A 22,554-nucleotide genomic window follows, 5' to 3' on the forward strand; every position below is an offset into this window, starting at 1 on the left:
TGAGTGTAGAGTTCTCCCCTGCTCTTATGTTTCCTGTTTTGCCAAGGAGATAAACAGAACAACATGAAAAGTTTGGTTTTCCCGTTGTTTGTATTTGCTGGGGAGAAGTTTTGGTTTTTCAGCATTGGTAAGAACACCTAGAAGCTTTAGTCAAAGGACACTAACCTGAGTATCTGACTCGACCCAGAATATTTTAAAGATAAAAACAAAAATGTTTACACTGCTTGAAAACAGCTTCCATAGACTTTTAGTAAGTCTAAGGAGGAAATTAAAGCACCCCATCTGAAAGTGTACTTTACTTAACATACAGTTAGTACATCATGGAAAATGAAGAACTGGCACATTGCCTTCTTCAGTGATGTGGCAGGCTTCTTGCTTTTCTTCACTTCCAGTTTTTAATTTATTTTCATTTTGGGGTAAAGCTACAACATCTGTTTGATCAGAGTACTGTTCCAGCCTGCAAAACCTGCAGCGTGTCTCTGGATGAAACTACCATGTGCTGAATGAAGAGAGGGTTTGACCTGCAAAGGGGAGAGGGACTGTATACTCAGTAGTACTAGATCACCTGATTTTCATGCATAAAATCCCAGGGTCAGTTTCCAATAATGATAATTTAAAATGATCCATTGTGGCTGGGAAAGACTTCTGCCTGAGGTCTTAAAGAGCAGCTACCAGTTGAGAATATAAGGCAGTTTCATATGCTCATTTAATCTAAGCAAAAGACTAGAAAGCCTTCATGCGTATGTAAACTGTGCCAGACTTGGTCACATGCATGGTATAATGAAGTGTGCATGGCGTGAGTAAGTTGCCATGCTTCAGAACAAGCCTCCTCATGGCAAGCCCGTCCCTTGTGTGGAGTGAGCTGGAGGGGAAGGGCTATCTTTCCATACCTGTCCTGGTATTGCCAAGCATAACTCAAACAAACCCCTTGTAATTTAGTGCTAATTTCCACAACCCTCTCTCAAAGAAAAGTGCCTCATCAAAGTTAAATTACAGTTGCATGGAGAAGAATTTAAATTTAAATCCAACTAATTTTCTTCTGTTAGTAAGGTTCTTTATTTATTGCAGACTTTAAACCATTAGAGTTTTTTTAAAAACACAAAATGGGGGAAAGGAGAGATGGGAAATTTGGATCCTAGCTTTGGATTTTGATGCTAATGGGCAGATAAAGGTGATGAAAATGACACAGTTCCTAGGTATTCTTTTGCCAACAGTTTTAACAGCTGGGCAATTAAGAAATCATATATTGAAATAAAATATTTGCTATATGTAACAGGACTCTCTTTCTCTTTTGGTCTCTCCAGCTTTCTTCCAATCTTCGTTCAAAAGTCAGTAAACCAAACATGTACCATGACACTAAGCAAGTAGCTGAAGAATATCAAACTGCCAAAGAGTGTTTGTTTAAAGCATTTTCAAAGGCAGGGCTTGGAGCCTGGGTGGAGAAGCCCATTGAACAGGATCAGTTTTCTCTCATCGTCTGATTCATGGATACACTTCGCTTGGAAAAGGGGATACAATGGAAATTCTGGGGTCCAACATCAACAGTTCATCTACACAGCTGAAACAGCAGCTTTAACCCTTTTTTCACTTTGGGGGGGCTAAAGTGACCATTTTGGTGTTGCTTTGCTGAAGTACTAAAACTAATGGAAGACTGATAATACAATAACTAGCTTAGAATCAAAACAAAGTTACTGCATTACCAATTGAAGAACTATTGTCGGGAGGGGGAGGCCTCACAATGCAACTCAAAGTGGCTCATCTGGAGAATTTAGAAATTATTTTAATGCATTGCTTTCAGGTGCACGATTAATGTAAATCAGATAGGATTTTACAGAACACTTTGACTATGTGGTTTGATTTTGTGTTCTTTTTAGAGAGCTTAAGAGACAGATTATTTATATGCTTCTTTTAGATTATTTTTTAAAGAATTAAGATCATAGCAAGGCTACAGATCACAAAACCAGACTGGAGTTTGGCTAGCTAATTTCCTCTGCTTCCTTGCTCTTTAAAAATCAACTGCTGGAAAGTTTGTTTCTTTGATTTATGTATTTATTAATGTATGATCTGTTTTTTATCATGCCAGTTTTTATTCCATTTTTAAAGTATTTGTCTTCACTTCTCACACACATTGTGAAATTGTTTTTTTAACCATTATAAACTGGAAACAAAATATTTGTAAGCTAACACCTTTTTATCTTTTCATGTATGAAAACCAACTAGAAGCAGATAGTTTGTGTTTCACAGGAACTCAATGAAGTACAACAGTAATATTACCAGTAATGTGGCAATTTCAAAACAATAATTTCTGAGCAAATATGCCGACTTGCCAAAAACCAATCCACACATAAACATTTCAGCTATTAAAGAAATTTTGTCCGAGGACAAAAGAATTTTCAAATTGTGTGCTCTTCAGAGTCCTAACTTATTTTCAGCCACCTGTTGAGTCCCTTTGAGGTTACATTCCCTGTTATTTTACAAATTCAAATATAAAACCTACCAAAATTATTCTGAAATGTTATTTTGTTTGATCTAGTAGTATAATAGAAATAAATATTGAAAACATATTTATTTATAAAATCTCTAATGCATAAGCATGTTTGTGTGGGTCTGATCTCAAGGATGGCAGTACTGGCTGAGGGAGTTTTGTAACTTTGCTGAAAAGGACTTGATCTCTGCAGAGGTCTGCTAACATTCATGGCAGTTGCTTGCCCTGCCTGTGCTGCACAGCCAGTTGGCTACAGAAGGGTTCATTCCAACATGCAGTGTGCATATGTCATAGTGCTGTAGCTAGCTAACCTACTCAGCCAGTAGTTACACGTGACTCTTATGCCCACTGCCAGTATATCAGAAAGTATTATCTTTCTGGTAAGATTGTTACAGGGTACAGCAAGCAAAGTTGTGCAGAATTAAATAGGTAGTGGGATTAAAACGCAGCATTTAGATGTGGCCCTACTAGAGAAGGTTGACTATAAACATGCAATTTTGCTAGGATATTTTTAATAAATAAATGTAAAATAAGGAAGAATTCATAATAATCATAGTAGAAATTTGAGTCTTATCTTGTTACTTCCATTCCAGCAAAGCACATCTTGTAGGTTTACCAAATTCAGTCATTCTTCCCATATGCTTAAATAATGCTTACATGTTTTGCTAAACCAGTGCCAGAAATTAAAGTTGTAATAATAAATGTATATCCCATATATCTTGGCCTCTGCATGATGTGATGTTCATATTGAAGGTATCACATCAGCTAGAAGTATTTTGTGTGACTATATGTAGTCGATAGAAATGGTAGCTAGCGCCTCACCTCTCGATATTGTCTGGGTACTACTCCCTAAATAGTATTGTGGTGATAGATAACAAAAACTTTAAAAAGTTAATTTGCATGTCCAGAAAGCCCTAGGCTGTAATTGGTATACATCTTTGTTAAAAAGGAAATATATATATATATATATATATATATGTATATGTATATGTATATGTTCACTTAAAAATGTTATGACTTAAAGGCATGATAGCAATATGTTAATAGACTTTAATAGATTAAATCAGAATTTTATTGTGTGAAGGCAAACAATGTATATGGCATTTTAAATTGTTAATGGGCAATTTCTTACAGTACTGTGGCTTGAATTATATAGGAGATAATAAACACATTTACATTCCTAAAAATGGTCACATAGTCCCAGTGAAACATATTCCATTTCAGAGGCTCAAGGCCAAATAATAGACAACTGTAAAGAAAAATAGGTTATAAATAGGAATGCCAACTCTTGAAATAAAAAAAAATGTGCCGTGGTCAGGCCTTGGGGCCATAGCCCCCTGGTACATGGGGTGGAATCCAGATTGGATCTGGGGACAGAGAGTGAGGCAGAATGGGTTTTTTGGGTAGACCTGTGCAGAGTCCAGAAGTCTGGGAGCAGAGCCCAGTATAAAATGTGTTGGTTTACCTAAGGTATACAGCTTAAATAATAAAAGGAAGGAGGAAAATAACAGCCTTGTCCTCTGCTTTTCTGGCAACTGGCTCAAAAGCAAAAAAAGGGGGGGAAAGTGCCAGACTTGCTTTCCCCCCCGGCTGACTGGCAAGCCTCATTGTGAGCTTTCCAAGGCGTTTCAACTGTAGCAGGTTTAATAGACAAAAATCATTAAAGCATGTAGACCACACTATTTTAAATTTGGTGCATTTTATAGCTTGAAACAGAACTTTTAAGTAACAGAGTGGCATGTTTTGGACATAATGCTACACCATTGTGTATCTGTGTGTGAGCATAAGCGAGCCTCAGGCTCATGCATTCCCCCCCCCCCCAGCATGGCTGCAAGGGGACTGGAAGCATTCACATCCTGTTCTAAACTAACCAAAGTTTGTTATATTTATACTGGGGAAATGGTAGTTGGTTTATTGAAACAAGCCAGGATCAGACTGTGGTTTTTTTATCCTGGCTTGTTAAACCAGAGTTTAACAAGAATTTCCCCAGTATAGATATAACAATAAATGTTGGTTAGTTTAAAATAAGATACAAATGTTTCTGAAATTCTCCTTGCAGCCATGTTGGGTGGTAGGAGAAAGTAGCATGTGCGCCCATGGGTTGCTTCTGCTCGTTCATGTAGCACTAAACCGTTATGTGTAGATCCACACCAGGCATTTAAAGCATATGACTCCCCCAAAGAGTCCTAGGAACAGTGGTTTGCCCCTCACAGAGCTACAAATTCCCAGTACCCTTAACAAAGTACATGATACTTGGGGAAGTCATGTGCTTTAAATGTATGGTGTAGATCAGTCCGAGGTCTGAAATATGCCATTGTCTTTTTTTTTGAAAGTGTGCAATATTTATTCCTGTTCCTTTTTCTCTTTCTCACCTCATCTCTGTGGCTCAGAGTTTCAGCTGTCATTAGTAATAAGATGTGACATGGCTGGTTGAAGTGTACAGTTGTGTAATGATTTATTTCATGACCATGTAATCGCAACCTTCCGAGGTAGATCAAAACATGACAGTGTGGGACAGAAAAATACCCTAAATAGCATAACATATTTAATATTACTATTCCCGTGTTACACAACAAATATTAAATGTGTTGATTTTTGTTGTTCTGTGGCTCTCATTTTATTTTGAGACAACTCTTCCTTGCCAGGGCATCTGGTATATCTAGCCAGGGTAACTTGTACATGACTAAATTACACAATAATCCAGTTTCTATAACTACACAGTAGAGCGTAAACAGAAATGTTATTTGCAATATGATTACTTGACTACTACAGTGTTTGAAGATTCAGCTTCCATACCTGTAAAGCAGGAGAAAGGAACCTGTGACCCTCCAGATATTGTTAAACTCCAATTGGCATCAGCCCAAGCCAGCATGGCCTACAGTTAGGGGAGGTGGGAGTTGTAGTCCAGCTAATACTATGAATGCCACAGGTTCTTCACCCCTACTGTAAAGAAAGAATTAAGTAAATAACGTGTACTGTAAAGTTCCTTTTACTTAAATCTTACATAAGCTGAACAGCAAGGTGAGTTGGTCAAATACTTACAATTTCTATTTCCATTTCTCTGTGATCAGCAGAGAAATGTACCAACTATAATGAAAGGGTACTTTTGCATGATAGACAGCAGATATTAATTTATTTTCCTTCTCTCCCCAAACAGCTGTTTCCTTATAGAACGAAGACTGGATTATTGCAATACCTAGTTAATGATATTACCACTTAACTGCCAGTTTTTGTTTTCTGTTAAAATACGAGACGGGTTCTCCAGATTTTGAGGGGGGAAAGTCAAAGGAAGCTCTTCACTTTTTTAAAGCCGCCTTTCATGTCTTTGTAGTTTAAGCACAATTGGTTGTGAAAAATCTCCCAATACCGTTTTAGAGATGGATGTGCGATAGTTATCCAAATGTTTAAGTGAGTCTACAAATAAAATGGACACAGCTATAATTGGGGCCTGGTGTTGTGTTTTAAATATAAAGGACCTTCTAAAATATAAACAGGTTGATTATAAAGTTTTTGAGACAATTAGGCATTATAGGTAATTATTAGTGCTTAATATACTGTTGGAAGGAACCCTGTGGTAGTTTTACTGTGCTGCATGATTTAAACCTTCACAGTGAGCTTTCAGACATACTGGTTTTCATATTGGTGTACAATATAGTACATATCTTATCCTTCAAAGTGGATGAAATATGATGGGGACCAATACTGTTCCCATACTTCACCCATATTTAAAACAATAAATGAAAAATGGTGGCCGTCTTAATAAATCCGCATAAAACATCTGAACGTGAATATTTAGATCGGGGAAACTTGTGGCTCTCTAGAAGTTACAACTCCCATCAGTCCCAGCTTATCCAATGGTGAGGGATGATGGGAGTTGTAGTCCATCTACATGGGGCGAGCGCAGGTTCCCTACCCCAACCTAAATCACAATTTGTCAGTAAATATTTTCCCCTCTCTTGCTCCACATGGATAGCAAGCAATTGTGAATTCAAAATTCTGAATAGGCAGTTGGCAGGAAGACATCCAGAATACTTTTTAATTTAAAGTTTAGTGAAACATTTAATAGTACAGTACAAAATCCTTCTCAGACATACCACCGCCATCTCCTATGAACCAAACCTAGGGAGCACAGAGATTGAGGACAGGATGGTTAACAGACATGTACACATATACTGATAATAGCAGTTCTGGTTTCTCAAAAAAAAAAAGTAAAGGGTAACAAACATTGAAATTGTTATCCTTTAGTGGGGAGTCCTTTTCAACCTGAGGGCTGCATTCCTTTGTGTGCAATTTCTGTAGGGCACGCACCAGTGGTAGGTGGGGCCAGAGGCAAAAGTGGAGGCAGCAGTTCATAGCCAGGTAAGCCAGCAGCATTATTAAACTTTGTCAAATGGAGCAGGGACTATTTGGGTCTGAGGACAGAGTGACTGGACTGATGTTAATTGGGGGGGCATGAGGGTCTCCTGTTCTGCGTGGTTGACCCATGCAGTAATAGGTTGACATAAGTGCAAGTATTTGCTTCTTATGCACTTACGTCAACCTATTACTGCATGGGTCAACCACGCAGAACAGGAGACCCTCATGCCCCCCAATTAACATCAGTCCAGTCACTCTGTCCTCAGACCCAAATAGTCCCTGCTCCATTTGACAAAGTTTCACTAAGATCTCACTATTTCTGCCATCTTCTTGCCACTGAATATTTCAAGTAACTGTTCCCTAAAAACTGCCAGTACTCATCTCAGTGTCTCTCGTTTGGAAGATCCCTCAAACTGCATTGCGGAGAAGAGTTGTTGAAAGCAGGATCCTTGCCCCTGTGTTTATCTGGTCACCCCTTATTTGGTTTCTTCCCCCCCACCGCTTCCTGGTTGTCGTCCTCACCATCTGAATCCTCCATTCCAGTCGGCTTAAAATAAAGCTTGAGACCTTGACCTTCATGGTGCTCTGCTCCTGACTGCATTCCCCTTTGGGGCAGGTAAAAGTGGGTATGAGTCGCTATTTTTTCTCTCAATTTAGGAGTAAAAACAGACCAAGGAGCTCCCAGCCTACGCCGCCATCTTTGTAGGCTACCAATCCCTGCTCCCCAGCTATACAATTTATGTAGAACCATCATCCTGCACAGATTCTGTAACTGATAGCATCCCGAAGGAACTGCTTGAAAAAAATTATCTTTAAACGTGAAGAACAAACCTCACTGGATAAAATCACAAATTAAACAGAGACTTGAACATATTGACTTACCAGGGAATCTGTAAATATTTTATTGTATATAATTTCTGAAGCACAATAGTGATATAACTATAGAGGAAGCGCAGTTAGTTCCATCGCTAGCAGGCCAACATTCTGCCTCTTTGTTATGGGTCCTGACAATGAACAAAAGGAGCAATGAATTTAGTAACAGGTTTGGAGGTAGAACACTAGAGGTTATCTGGCTCCAGACGATGTCAGCTGGCACTAGATGGCAAACAGGTGATAAATGGCTTGCCAGGGAGAGGGGAAGGTGTGGAATAGCACTGCAATAAGATGGTAGGCAAGACAAACATACACTAAAGATATACAGGGAAGCTGGGAAGGTAGAGAGATGTTATTAGGCTAGAAATATGCAGACAGCACTTAAAACCAGACTGCCCCATCAGGAGAGATGCTGAGAAGTGGTCAGTTAAGAACCTGGGAACTCAGTTGTGAGGCAAGGGAGAACAAGAGGCTGCTCTCAGCTTAGGCTCATAAGCAATTCCTCAAAGCCATTAATATAAGGCACAAGCGTAGGAAGCATAAACATACCTAACAGACATAAATGGGTAATGAAAGTCATAAGGCATAATTCATGTGGTAAAAGCACATACTAGGCCACATGACAGAGGAACTATTTTAGATACAACAATAAACCTCGACAGACTATTTGAATCCTTCGCAGTGTCTAAAAACTGGTCTCTGCTGTACCTCTAACTAGAGACTACCTATTTTATCACTACCACGCTAAGATGCAAGAGAGTAACGAGTATCAAAGGATGAATATGGTCCAAGTAAAAGACCCAACCCTTTATGACGCAAGGGTAAAACTGTCCACCCACCCCAAAACAAAAACACACAGAAGGGCAATCCAAAAACTAAGCCACACCCTGCTTTTGCTCTCACACAAGCCTGACAGTTCACACTGAACAGTAAATAGTAAAAATAAAAGAGCAGAACTTTTTGCTGCTAAATTAGAACTTCAACTTCAATATAAGGGAGAACATGTTTCAGACATGGCAAGCCATGACAAAACATGAATCATATCTTATAGTCAACAATTGACCATTAACGTGATCACATTACACTAGGAAAACCGCAAATGCTGGAACAACTCTTTTATCCGTAATGAGCGGATAAAACCATTTCTGATTTAAGCAAACGGCTGTTGAAAAGTGTAACCAAGGGTGAACTAAGGCAAAGATTAGTGTATCAGCCAAAGAGACAACCTGAGCGAGACACAATATTACACAGTTTAGGGACTGAATTTCCCATACAACTTCTTTGACTAGGAGAGTTACCTTGGGAATTACATACGGCAGATCTGTTACTTCACACAGCCGCTGTTTGAACTCATGACTGTATTTTCTTGCTAGTTCACAATGAAAAGACTTGTTAAAGAGCTGCAAGTTCTGATAACTCTAGAAATTATGGTGCATTAAAAAAACCCTTTATTTCTTGTAAACACAAAGCATCTCCACCAATCTGAACGGGAATATAATACAAACTGATGTTGATTCCAAAATATTTTAACAGAAAATATCATCTGATCAAATTTTAAAAGGGAGACATGTCTTGTTGGAAGAGCTGTCAATAATAATACTGAGCTGCCGGCACCTTTTTGAGAATAAACTACTACCATTCATGTGTGCTTAGCACCAGAAATGAAAAAGCAACATTAGCAAAAAAAATTCTTTCTACAAAATTGTTTCATTGCATTGATGAGCCTAACGACTACAGTTCCAGACGAATATATTTTAATATACAATTTTCCAGTGAGTTGGCTGTTCACAGGTCTTCTCTTCATCTCCACAAAATCTGTTGTAAGTTGTTTTGGGATCAAAACCAAGAATCTCTCTTTCCTCATGAATGCGGAAAGAAAATGTTGAGACTGAGGTACCTATAAAATACCTGTGAAGATATACAAAAAATGAAAGAGAGCAAACCAAATCCTACTGCACATTTATGAAATGGAAAGCCGATTCTTAGGATAAATTTTGACAGAGCTATCTATATGCCCAAAGATGGCTATGGGGATAGCACAAGCTTCATGCAAAGCGAATTCCTACTTTACACCAACTGCAAAACTCTTCTCTTTGAAACTACCATGATTTGAAATTTTCTTATCTATCCCGTTTGCATAGCTAGGGAAGAGCTGATTACGAACCAATTACATTGTGATCCATTTAAGATGCCATGTCTTGCCTTGAAATAGGCCTGCACAGGCCTTAATATACTAAGATATAGGTAGAGCACAGGCTGTGTATGCATAAGTTCCCATTCCATCCCCAGCATCTGCAGTTCAAAGAATCTCAAGTCCTTGACTAGATAAGGCAATGTCCAAGAAAACACCTGCTCATATCTACTTTTCAACTATCCCTAAGAGATTCACTGTATGAACTCTTGATCTCTCCCTGGTAAGAGTTTATGTAAAAGTAAACTTGATCCAACCATGGGCCCTACAGTTGGGATTAGTACTACCATGGCTGAGGAATGGAGCCTGGAAACTGCCGAGTTAGGCTTATCCACCCAAATGGCAAGGTAAGCAAGTGTTTAATATAGAGATTTATCCTCTTCTGCCTTGAAAAACTATAATATCAGTCAGGTAATGGGGTATGATATATCTTAAGTCAGTCACAGTTGGGAAAACAGTAAGTTTATTAATTTGAAAATGACTCCAAGTTTAGGATAAAAGAATTAAACCTTATTGATGAAAAGAAATTTTGTTCCAACATAAAGTCTATTTGAATTGATAGTATCCCACCATGTTAACAGTTAACCTCCAACAGTAATACTATTGGAATTGAACTGACCTCCTCCTTTTAATAAGAACATCTGCATAATTTCCTAACTTAGTGTTAGTTTTACAACGACTATGATTAAAGCCATTAAGGGCATAAAGCATAACATAACAATTCAAGCAGCCTCACAACTATCAGCTATATTTAAATATATTATTATTAATATAGCAGTTATTTCTCAAAGGTTCTCATTCACCTGCAAACATACAGAGTATGACCGTTGTAAAACAAACTTTGCCTTAGCAGTAAAAACCTGTCAGGCTCAATCAGCTTGTAGGATGTTTGCAAGCAGGAGAGAGGTCTTAACTAAGAGGGTCAAAATGACCAAGGGCACCAAACAGTGTATAGATAGATAGATAGGTATTTGAATCTTCACATTATGAAAAGGCTACTGGCATGTAAAGATGAACTTGGAAGATGCTAATCTAATCAGTTTCTAGTTGAAGTAATGTATAAACAATCCCCAATGTGCTTTCAGTTTTACATTCATTCTAGTATGGATCAATGATCCACCATTTAGCAAAGTTGGGGGATCTCTAACTTATGGGAGAGTTATGGAGTCTACTCCTCCCAGAGGTTTAGGTGGCACCAATGTTGTTGAACTTTAGGCACCGGCTAAAATCCTCTTTACCTGATATTTTAGTGATATTTTACAAATAGTTGATAAGCATACATAAATACTTGGAGGCTGCTCTAATAGAAATGTAACAAAAAACAATGTAATAACCTGGCATGTGCACATATCCACTGATCAATAATTGCTATTCCTCCATCTTTGTAGAGTTCCACCTCCTCCCAAGTAGGTTCAAATCTCACCATCTCCGGAAGCAGTCTCTCCAGCTGTTCAGTTTCTGAAAAGATACACTACATCAGTGGCCTTCCACTGGTAGGATACACCCCACCCAAAAGTGGGTCACACTAGGAGCACGAATGCCATTTTCTTTCTACCTGTTTATGGGTTTTTTTTAAAAAAAAGAATAAGAAAAATAGACAAAGTAAAGGAAAAAAGGGGGGGAAACGGACACCTACAATTTTAAAAAAAAGTTAAAAGTGAGTCTAGGCCTGGCCTGAGCTGAAGACTGCAATAGATCATTGTCCCATAAAAAACATTTAATTCAGGGGGAGGGAACTGGTAGCCCATGAAGCCATTTCTACTGGCCTGCAAACCTCCTACTATTTTTTCATGGTATTGATGCTGAAGAACAAATAAAACATGCACTACAATTGCAGTGCCTCTGCTTAAATGTTCCCTGCCACTCCCCCTTCTTGGCTAGGAAGCACCTGACAAAGCAGTTATGGAACTGCTTATCTCTTCTGGGTTCCTCTATAGCCATTGTCAGCAATTGGAATTGCTTCTGCAGTTGTGGAAGTAGTTGGCTGGCCTCTCTGGTTTCACTCTTGTAAGAGATGAGCAGTGATCCAAACTTTTAGTAACAACCAGAAGTCAGAGAAAGAGAAATGGTGGGTGGCCTGGGAGCTGGGAATCCTGATCACTGGGGAGGGTGGAGAGGTCAAAGACTCTGGACCAATCATGGATCAGCTGGGGAGGCTGAGTAGGGGATGAGGTGTGTGTGTGTGAGATTGTGTCTGTGTGTGTTAAGTGCAGGGGTGATCACATGTATGTGTATGGATGTGAATGCACATTTAGGTGTTTGGATATGATTATGTATGAGTGGTATGTGTGTGCCTGCATGTATTTCTGTGTTGCATGTTTGTGTGGGATAACCCTAGCCACTGCCAGCTCTGGCCAAATCCACTTTTGTTCTGCCCTCACTCATTGCTGGCTGGTGTCCCTGGAAAGATTAGCCATAAGAGAATGTAGCCTTTGGGCTGAAAAAAAAATCCCCAATCTAATTGATCTATAGGTTGCTTACAAAATAGGGAAAACTATGACTAGCCTGGAACACTTTTGCTTTACTACAAGGTAAGAACAAAAGACCACCAAAAATGGCACAGTCACAATGGCATTTGAAGGAGATGGGATGATGGAGGCAATATATCAAATGGTAAACTCAGAGTTCAAAAGGTGTCTTCAAGCTTTGTCAGGATCACCATACAGCATGGCTATTATGAAATGTAGGGCTTTGATCATCATGAGATGCCTAGTACTAGGCCATAGGCATATAATGTAACCTCAAGGTGTGCAATGTACAGTCTGCACCGTCATAGCTTGCACTGTCCCCTTTAAACCTCGTGGAAGTAAAATGAGAATGGGGACAGTTGCTGTCCAGTGACAGACAAATTAAAAACCCACTAGAAATTGCAATCTCCCCCTAATGTCTCTCTGCTTGGAACAGAGCCTAGGCTTTTCAAACATTTATCCTAAAGTGTTTATTCAGTTTACCACCGATCAGATCATTTGCAGAGATTCTTGCTACTCAGAAATTCATGCATTCAACAAACAATTGTTAGATTCAGTTTAGAACAAAATGTAAAGTATTAAGCTGGTTTGAAAAAATGACATACCCTTCGCAATGGCATCAGTGGCTACAAAAACTCTCTGAAGTTTATGCAACTTCAAGAGGATTTGGATTTTCTTAACAGCTCCCTGGATGCTAGGCACATCATTTCTGTGACCCCAGATGAAGTCTTTGCGTCTGAGGTGAACTCCAAGATATGGGCCACCTATGGCCGTACCCAGCTTTACCTAGCACAGAAGAACCAGTACATGCTGAAACTGAAATAAAATGGCATTGATTCAGTGGGAAAATATCCTGCACATTGAACACATTTTCTCTAGCACTGTTAAAGGATAGCACTAAATTATCTGGGCACTTGGCAGAACTTTGCAATATTCACTGGAAATTGTCAATTTGCATATTTAATTAACTTCAAAAGTTCTGATTAATGGCTTGAATTAGGTATCATTAACTTTGTTTATAAATACACAAAATATATTTTAACTAAGAGCTATGTTATACAATATGACTTCCTAAGTGCATATCAATTCTATAGTAAGACAACATACCCATAACATATGCCAAATGCACATGCTTCTATGTTACCGCGTGAACACAGAGCAGAGACAACTGAAGGTGGGTTTCCAATTTACACACAGAGCATGTACTCTGCCCCGAGCCATGTTCCCCTCCCTCAAACATGCAAGGATGACATGCATAGCAGTTCATATGTGGTTCTGACAAACAGATGTTTATCTGTACAGAAATATTGTTTCATGTAGAGCAGGCCAAAATCTGTCTCCTTTGATAGAAGCAGGAAGTGAGTTGAATCAAACAGACTGACTATGCCCATTCTTTATTCGTGGGACCCAATTGCTGATGTCCATGCAGGATACACTCCCTGGCATACACTGAAGGGCGAGGCTCCAAGATGCATGGAAGTTGTATGTGAACATATATGCATTTGTATTATGTTATATATGGTGAGTTAGTAAATTAGAATGAATAAGGTAAGTGGTGAGTACTGGGAGGGGGGAATGGGTGAGACAGAATGTTGGTGAATGCTGTTTTGTGATTGGCTGCGTGAATAGAGGTTGAGAGTTTTGTATTTGAGTGTTTGGCAGTTGAACAGTAGATAGGGAATTGACTTGGAAGGGACAGGGCACAGACTTGACAGGGATAGGGTTAGAAGGGTGGTTAGTAGTGGCAGTGAGGCAGGGTTGTACTTATAGTAGTTAAGGAACTTAGTGGATGTACCATATGAACTGAAGAACAAGGATCTGTAACCACACGCTTGAGATCTGAGTGAAAAAGTGTTCTTGTTTATTCACATCATGCCTGATTCTTGGCCAGCTATTCCAAAGAGTACAAGTGTTGGCAAAATATAAACAAAGTAAAGTTCTAAACGAATAAGACAAAAAAAATCTTTTGATTATGTACATGGAATTGTTTTCACCTGCTCCTGATTGTAATTTATAATCTGCAGATTAATTTAATTTAGTTTTGTTTGTTCTTTTATTTTTCTTTTAAAATTAATTTGTTACGAATTGTAATGTTGAAATAACAAGATAAAAGAGTATGATTTAAAAAAAACAAACCAAGGTGGAAATAGTATCAAATGGTGGCAGCAGAATTTACCCTAGAGAGTAACTGGAACAGGTTACAGGGGATCAACCCAGGGCTGTGATCTTTTACAGACACAGAGATAATGCAGGTAGGGTCAGGCTTGACTATATACCTGGATGCTTGTTAGCAAAGGCTGGGGAGGAATAAGGCAAAGTCCCTAACAGCAGAGTTGTTACAGAGTGTGTGACTGGTAAAAAAAGGCTCCCTCTGCTAAAGGCAGAGTGGTAGCAAGTGGGAGAGCAACAGAAGCATCCTCTATAGTGTCTACGGGCTGGGATGGCTCTACGGAGGGGCACAACACCTAGAGCTTGCCCAACCCGTTATCCCCGTTCTCCCAGAAAAAAACGACTCTGACAGCTGGCTGCCCCTGGGTTCCAAAGACTGTCAGGGTGGCTATTAAACAACCTCTCTTGCCGGTAGGAGAGAAAATGAGTGTGAAATAGAAATGCCTGACAATGGGAGATATATGACTGTTGTGAACCTACTGACTCACAATCTCCCCTTCTGATAGTCAGCGATTCTCAACACCCTAATTTTTGCAAGTGGATCAAGATGTTTCTTGTTAAAAACATGAAAGTGGTACCACTGTGGGAGGAATTATGGATCCAAAACCATTGGCAATGCTGGCTGAGGCTGATGGGAGTTGTGGTCCAACAACATCTGGAGGCACACTGGTTGGGAAAGGCTGCTCTATGGTGTATGCTTCTTGCAGTGACTGGCCACTAGACATAAGGAACAACCATCTCCTGCAGAATTTGTTTAGAACTCCCCTGATCCTCATAAGACATCCCATGGAAGCTTGTAATTCTCTTCAGGAAGCAAAACATCCTTCTGATGCACAGGGGGTGTTTTCTGACCCATTACTCCTCACACAAGTATTTTCTTTGATACAGAGGAAGCACTGGGTAGTAGGAACACATTAGGAAGGGAGAAGATAGAGAAGATAAGAAGGCTAAATATTCTAGCATGAGGACTTTCTCACTCTCCTGCCAAGGTTGTAACTGTGCTGGAATTAGGGGTGAAAAGCAGGAGAATTCCTCCTGTGTCCTGGGTACTTCAAGCTTATAGAAGACAGATAAAGGTGCTTCCAGAATGTTTTGAGGTGATCTTATGGGGAAAATGGGCTGTCCTCCCCCCCTTAACAAAAGGGGATCATTGACACTGTCAAGAAGTTTTAAACCCTGCTTAGAGTAGCTTAGATACATGAAAGGCTGCTCCTATTTCAGAGGCAGTCTTCCTAAAGATGGCAATGATTATCTTAAGAATCCCAGAGACAAAAATAATGATCAGGCCCTCCACAAGTTCTATGAAGTCTCTTGACTAGCCATAAAGGCCAGAACTATCACATCAAACATTCTCTGTCTTCCACATTCTGGCTCAAAGAGTTCTGGCAGGCGTTTTCTTCCAATCAACCCAAGCTCCGTAACAGTCACCTAAAAAGAACAATTGGTTCCTGCCTGACTGGTAATTCTATGTTGCTAGATGAAGCTCATCAGTGTGGAAAGCATCTTCCACTTATTGCAGGATTTAACCAAGACATCTTTAACCGCTTCCTCCCTGTACAACCTGCCTCCAGAGTAAGGAGCAGTGGATAAATTAACTCTAGTGATGGTGACAGCGTCCCAATGTTTCAACCATAAGGCCCTTCTTGCCACCATGCCAGCCACTAGGGAGCAAGATGCAAACTTTGTGGCATCAAATGTGGTATCTACCACAAAAGCTGCACCTCTGGAAACCTTGGTAAGAGTTTTTCACACTCTGTCTGGATCCCAGTGATGGTTGTCTAGCAGGTCATCAAACCATAAAAGGGATGCTTGAGTGAAAATTGAAGCAGAACAAGAAGCATGCATAGCCAGAGTTACTGCCTCGTGGGACCTGCACAATGCAAAGTCCAGACACCTCAGTAGTGTTTTTTAGATGTGCGTCCCCATCTTTGGGCAGTAGAGATTTGGCAACTAGGGCAGAGACTAGAGTGTCAACAGCCAGGAGCTCCAACAGGTCCATAAAATCAGGCTCTAAATCTGTGGTTCTTAATCATTTTTGAGTCATGGACCCCTTTGAGAATCTGATGAAAGCTAGAGACCCCAATAAATAAATAAATTTTATTGTATTGCATTGGAAATTGATTTTTTTTGCGCCTGGTTCATGGACCCCCTCAAGTCTTAGTGGGTCCATGGACCACAGGTTAAGAACCCCTGCTCTGAATTATAAAACTTATTAGGCTTTTTATCCTGTAAGGGGGAATCCCACTCTGCTTTAGCTATGCTCTTGAAGGGAGCAGAAGACATTGGTCCAGCTAACACCGCTGTATCTTTAGAAGGAGCAGGGAGAGGGGAGGCTCTGCAGGAGGATTGTTAAGACTGAGAGTCACCAACACTCTCCTTAACAGAGGCATAAAGTGGGAGTCATGGAACAGATGATGGGAGGATTGCTCTTCAACCTGAGAGCCATCACTCCACCTCCCTTCCTAAATCTCTGGGTCAAAAAATGGATCCAAGGGGTCAGCCCCTAGGACTGGAGAAACTTGGTGGGGTAATGCCCCAGCGGGTTAGGAGAGACTAGAGAGATGTCAATCCTGCCAGGGCGATTGGATTGTTTTTGAGCCACCTTCAGGGCAGAGGTTTGGGAAACCCCAGGATATCTGCCTTGAGAGGATGAAGACACTACTGCATTAGGCTGGGCAACAAAATGGCTAGGGCTAGAAGTTTGCCCCCTTAGCTCAGAGTTGAAAGGCAGGAGCTTGAAGAAGGGCTGACTACAGACTCTGTTGCAAAAGGACTGTGTGAGCATCAGGGTACACAATACTAGACTGCCTTTGTTGCTGAAGTCAAGTCGGGAAAGCCTGAAATCCCAGGAATTCCTCACTCTCATTAGACTGTGGGGAATGTAAGGCCTCAAAGAGTTTCCAACCGTGCACTGTCACCTGCAGTCTCCTGAAGGTGTTCTCCTGCCACCTAATCTTGAAAGGAAAAATGGCAGGAGATAGTCTCAGACACTGATTGCTGCCCAGTGGGGTTGCCGACAGGCTGTCCCATATAGTGGGTCCTCCTGGCCTTGCACTCTCCTACTCCATCTTTATCAGGGTCTTCAGTATGATGGCATTTTTAGTTGCCTTACCAGCTTACTGAACAGCATTCCTTCAGGTGGGGGACTGTTAGCTGTGGCAGAAGAATTGGATGGTTGGTGCAACACATGCACCTGGCATGAGGGCACTGTGGACTGCGAATGGCCAGACTTCCCCATTAGTGACAGAAAGATCCAATACAGGCAGGAAAAGTGGTATTTCCCTCACACTCTACCCTACCCTCCGCTGAAGTAGCAGCACACAGGAACGGAGGAAGACAGATAAATACCCACAGGAAAAAAGGGAATGGTTTTGAAACGCAGACCTTTTCTTTTGAAAAAAGTTATTTAAGGCACATGGGGGCAAAAGAGGAATTGGGAATACGAGTTGCTTGCTTGAAATGAAGGAGCACGGGACAGGACGAAAATGCGGTCAGCCAGGTGAGATGCGTCCAAAGCAAGCTGCAAGAAGTTCAGCCCGAGCAGCAGAATTTGAAGAACAATGCAGCCAAGTATACACATGAACACAGATAAAAGCTAGGAAATAAGGGGGAAAGTAGAGGGAAATACAGCCTGAGGAGAAAAAAGGAGCTAGATGCGCATGCAACCACTTTAACAAAAGCTAGGGAAGCAAACTGGATTCTGGGAGCTGCCTACTTCCCTCAAGTTCTCCTTCCTGCCTTTGACCACAAGATGGTACTGTTACCCACACGAATGAGCTTCACCAGCAACACGAGAACTGACTACAGACACCACTTGTATGGTGTCCAGCTTATATTGCCACAGGTGCATTGCCACTGATGCACTACTGAGCAGCAACCTATGTCTGGAGCGCAGGCGCCAGCTCCAAGTCCAGCCTACCATTTGTTTTCATGGTAATGAACAAGCTTTTTGGTGAAAGGTGATGTCATCTGTGCCATTTTGATTTGTTATTTTTAACACTTGTTAGCCACTTGGGGGGCTTTAGCCTGAAAAGCAGCATAAAAATGTGAATAATGAATATATCTGATCTGGTAAATGAAAGGTATTCTGTTCCGGAGGGTGACTGGTTATCTTACTCTTCTTGAGAATTTTCCCAGTAGAATAGTTTTCATCCCAGGCTGACCCACTGTCCTCTTTTTTCCTCCTTTGTTTTGATGTTTTGATTGTTTACCACATCTACTGGAGAGGGCTTAAAAAAACACATCTCTAGTCTGGAACAGGGGGTGGGCTCCTCCCACAGGAAGGGAAGAATTTCTGGTAAAAATTGCATGGCCTTTTCGATCAAGTAGATGGAGTTAACTCACTTGGGATACATTCCATCCACTGATGAGAAGTAGCATTCATGGTAAATCTAACACTTTACACCAGCCACATGGAATCCATTCCATCGTATGAGCCTCATATAGATCCAAAACTACACTAACCATACACTCCCAACAAAATGGCCATCAAAGCAGAAAGCAGTAAATACGGTTAAATTAAAATCAAATCAGTCTGCAAATTATGTTACCTTCATCTTTGTCCAGTCCTCAGAATACTGTGTCCTGTCTCTCTCATCAGTAGAGTTTAAAAATTTGGTTCTAAACATGTCCCCCACCACACGGAGATGCTTAGCAAACACCACGCTTCGACGAGTCTGTTACGAATAAAATCAAATGAAATGATACTGGGCTAAAATTCTTCCAAGATGGGTTTCTGAGATCGAAAAGAAAACTTCTTTAAAATGCAGTACCAATGGTATTTAACACCATACAGATCAAGTCACATATATCCAACACCACAACGTAACTGCTGAAGCAATGCTCCATGAACAGATTTGATACACATACTATGAAAATGCCCAATAATCCAGATTTTCTGCAATACAATTCAACATTTAATTACTGAAATGACAGGATATTTGCTCTCCCACAAACCTAAAATATCGACTCTGAAATGTTTGAAATACGTAGTTCTAAATGAAGATTTAGAAGTTGGGCTCAATTTACTTTCTGCTGTAAAAATATGTATTGCAAAGGCTTGGAAAAGAAGTACTGGTCTCTTAGTTTCAAAATGATTTGGACTATTTTAATAATGATCAACATGTTACAGAAGAGCAAATAATAAGCAGCCAAACAAATTTTTAGAATGCTGGTCTTTATTTATAGGATTCTGGAATGATAAATTTCAGGACAATATTTAGCCATGCAAGGCTTTTGTTTCATTGTAAGGAATGTGTATGTCCGCACACATCTATCTCTATAGAGAATTATGTTGTCTTTTAATTTTAATAAACATTTAAAAAATGATACAGAGAGGTTCAGATGCATATTTCAGCATCATTACAAAAATTAAGTTTCCTGGCATATAGGGAATTAAAAGCAAAGACAATACTAGAGGAGGATCGTAAAGATAAACTTTAAGAGAAACAGTGTAATTAAGGATGGCAACAAAAAGCTTAGAAACCAACTTTATGTAGAAAGAGTGATGACCTTTACTAAGCAACAACATTTTGAGATAGGAATTAGGCCTGAAAATTGTTAGCTTCAATGTTAATAAACAATCAACAAAGGACAGGAATTTCCCCACTTAAGTTGCAGATCAGGCAAACTACGAATGCACAAATCTATAACAATTTGAAGAATGTGGATGTGATACATGTTTAGATGTAATGCTAAGAGGAAGTTTCATAACTCTGCCATTCTCAATAGCGGCTTCCTCTGAAACTAATCATAGTTAGTTTTAAAATGCCTCAATGGGAAGCTGTGGTTAAGAGGATGGAAAAACACATGCTTCCAAACTGCTACTCCACGCTGTGTGAGAGACAGAGAGGAAAGATGGGGAGCATGCAAACCTGAGAGGCGGCTACGCTTGTTCACATAATAATAAACCATGGTTGAGTTACATGTGAACAAGCAAATTTCCAATAATTACTGGAGAAGAAAAACAAATCTTCCCAGAAGCATAGATAGAATATTAGAAGAAAAAAAAAAAAAAAAGGGGGGGGGGAAGCTTTAGGTGCACATGGAGCAGGGTCAGAACGTTATGCAGCTTATGGAGTTACCTTAGCCCCAATAATGATTCAAGTAGACATTCTTCTTTATTTCTCTTTTGAGATCTTGAAAGCCACAGTAGGAGTTATGAAAGGTAACTTGTGGTTTTTTATTTCCAATGCATCTTTACCTTGCTTTATAAATAAGGACGCATTGGAAGTAAAACCCCACAAGACATCTTTCATTGTTAATCTGTGATTACAAACCCTTAGCAGAATTCTTGGTTAACCAACAACCTACTGGCGCTACCCAAATCTCTGAACACAGATCCAAAGAAAGATAGCAGTAGATGAGCAATAAATATTACGAAGTAAAATAAGTGCAATGCTCATGGCACTACACTACAATGTCTATACCTATTAGAATTAATCCATAAAGTTTCAGGTCATGGCAGTAGTTAATGGAATTTTAATCTGATCAATTTTTGTTGGGTCAAGAAACAAGGCAAGAGCTTTATCCTCAACTTTTATTTCATTTGGCTATAGAGCCACTGACCATAAGCATTAGGATGAATCCAGAGATCAAAGCAGTTCAGGTGGAGGACAAAGAAAATAACCACTGTCAGGGATTCCCCTGGTTCCTCAGCCTCACTTCACATAAAACAGGCTTCCTTAACCCTTTCGCTGCCACCAATTTACACAGAATACTTCTTTAAACCCTAAGAGTAGCATGCATGGAAGGCTTTAGGTGTGAGATGACACCACCGAGACAGTAGAAATCTCAAATTATGTTGTAGGTTTATTAAAGGGATACTATTTACAAAAGGGAATAGGGTTGCTTCTTTGGGGACTTTATAGGTCAGGGGTGGCCACTCTGTGGCTGTCCAGATGCTGCTGGACTACATCTCCCATCATCCCTGGCCGTGAGCTGTGTTGGCTGAGACTGATGGGAGCTGTAGTTCAGCAGCACCTAGAGAGCCACAGAGTGGCCACCCCTGTATAGGTGCTTGCTGACAGTTCCAAAGACTCCAGGGACACCGGTGCTGTCACCAGCCTTCTAAGTGGCTCTCCCTTCAGGCCAATCTCCCTAAACCTCCCCTCCCTGCCAATTACTTCCACAACCCAGTCCAGCTACTGGGCCGCTCTGCCTCTCCTTTGCCCCAGATCTCCTTTGGCTGTGCTCCTGGCTGTGGGGCAGTCTAGCCAGCGTTACAGCCCTGCTTGCATCGCTTCCCTCTGGCAAGGCGTTGCTTTAGGGCAGCCCCTGAGACTCACGCCGTCACTGGCTCCCTTCTGATCTCCACCAGACCTCTATTAATGACCCCCTGGGTAATGATACAAAAGCCTCAGTCCTTCCCTCAGCTATTTTCATCAACCAACTCTAACTCTCCCCAACACCAAGGGCTGGTTCACACTGGAGCTGAACTCCGTTTTAAAGGCCAAGTTTTTCTCATCGCAATGGAGTTTAAAGGTTCACACCTTACCTTACAGGAGCCCTCAATCCAGTTTTGCGTTCATACTGAAGTGGAAGGATTAATTTCGCAGCTTCCTAATGACCACACTCTCTTAAAGTTAAACTATCTCTTCCTCTGGTTACCCTGGCAACCAAGCATGCTCTGTTTGTTTCAGAGTAAAAAAAAAAAGCGAGGGAGGAGGAGGGAGTGGGCGTGGACTCACCAAAGCATCAAAGCTAAGCATCTACAAGCCCCTAGAGATGTGATGCGCAGATGGTTTTTCCTTCTCTTTTTGGATTAAAATTGGGACTGATTTGCTTCGCATTTAAGCAGCGACTTGCCTTCCCATGGACTGAAATGTCATGTAAACTCAGTGAATTTAACAGGCATGTGAGCAGCACCGATCTCGGAGTAAGTCCCCATGTGAACAAGCCCTAACTCTCCACAATGCCGTTAACCTCAAACTGCTGTTGGTTAACTCCCAATGGCTTGAATCTTCAGCCAATCAGAAAGAATTTACCTGATCAGGCCCCATCCACTAGAGCAG

The 22,554-nt window shown here is 40.5% G+C and overlaps 2 protein-coding genes across 10 annotated transcripts in view; one reads left to right on the forward strand and one right to left on the reverse strand.

Annotated features, from left to right (window-relative positions):
• ADARB1 (adenosine deaminase RNA specific B1) overlaps nt 1–5,925 on the forward strand; it is an 84,280-nt gene extending 78,355 nt beyond the window's left edge. For all 8 annotated transcript variants that reach the window (XM_061607620.1, XM_061607621.1, XM_061607618.1 and 5 more), the window contains one exon: nt 1,305–5,925. In XM_061607620.1, the coding sequence (XP_061463604.1) occupies nt 1,305–1,481 (177 nt within the window). In that variant the 3' untranslated portion in view covers nt 1,482–5,925. The remainder of the gene's footprint in view (nt 1–1,304) is intronic.
• Nucleotides 5,926–7,098: 1,173 nt separating this feature from the next.
• The window catches only part of POFUT2 (protein O-fucosyltransferase 2), a 33,727-nt gene continuing 18,271 nt past the window's right edge, over nt 7,099–22,554 (reverse strand). Inside the window, exons 6-9 of one of the 2 annotated variants that reach the window (XM_061607628.1) lie at nt 19,093–19,218; nt 12,979–13,159; nt 11,240–11,363; nt 7,099–9,622 (exon numbers count right to left, since the gene is read on the reverse strand). In XM_061607628.1, the coding sequence (XP_061463612.1) occupies nt 9,469–9,622; nt 11,240–11,363; nt 12,979–13,159; nt 19,093–19,218 (585 nt within the window). In that variant the 3' untranslated portion in view covers nt 7,099–9,468. The remainder of the gene's footprint in view (nt 9,623–11,239; nt 11,364–12,978; nt 13,160–19,092; nt 19,219–22,554) is intronic. The other variant, XM_061607626.1, reaches the window with a different exon arrangement.

This window comes from Rhineura floridana, chromosome 2, assembly GCF_030035675.1.
Source record: "Rhineura floridana isolate rRhiFlo1 chromosome 2, rRhiFlo1.hap2, whole genome shotgun sequence".
NCBI classification, from domain to species: Eukaryota; Metazoa; Chordata; class Lepidosauria; order Squamata; family Rhineuridae; genus Rhineura; species Rhineura floridana.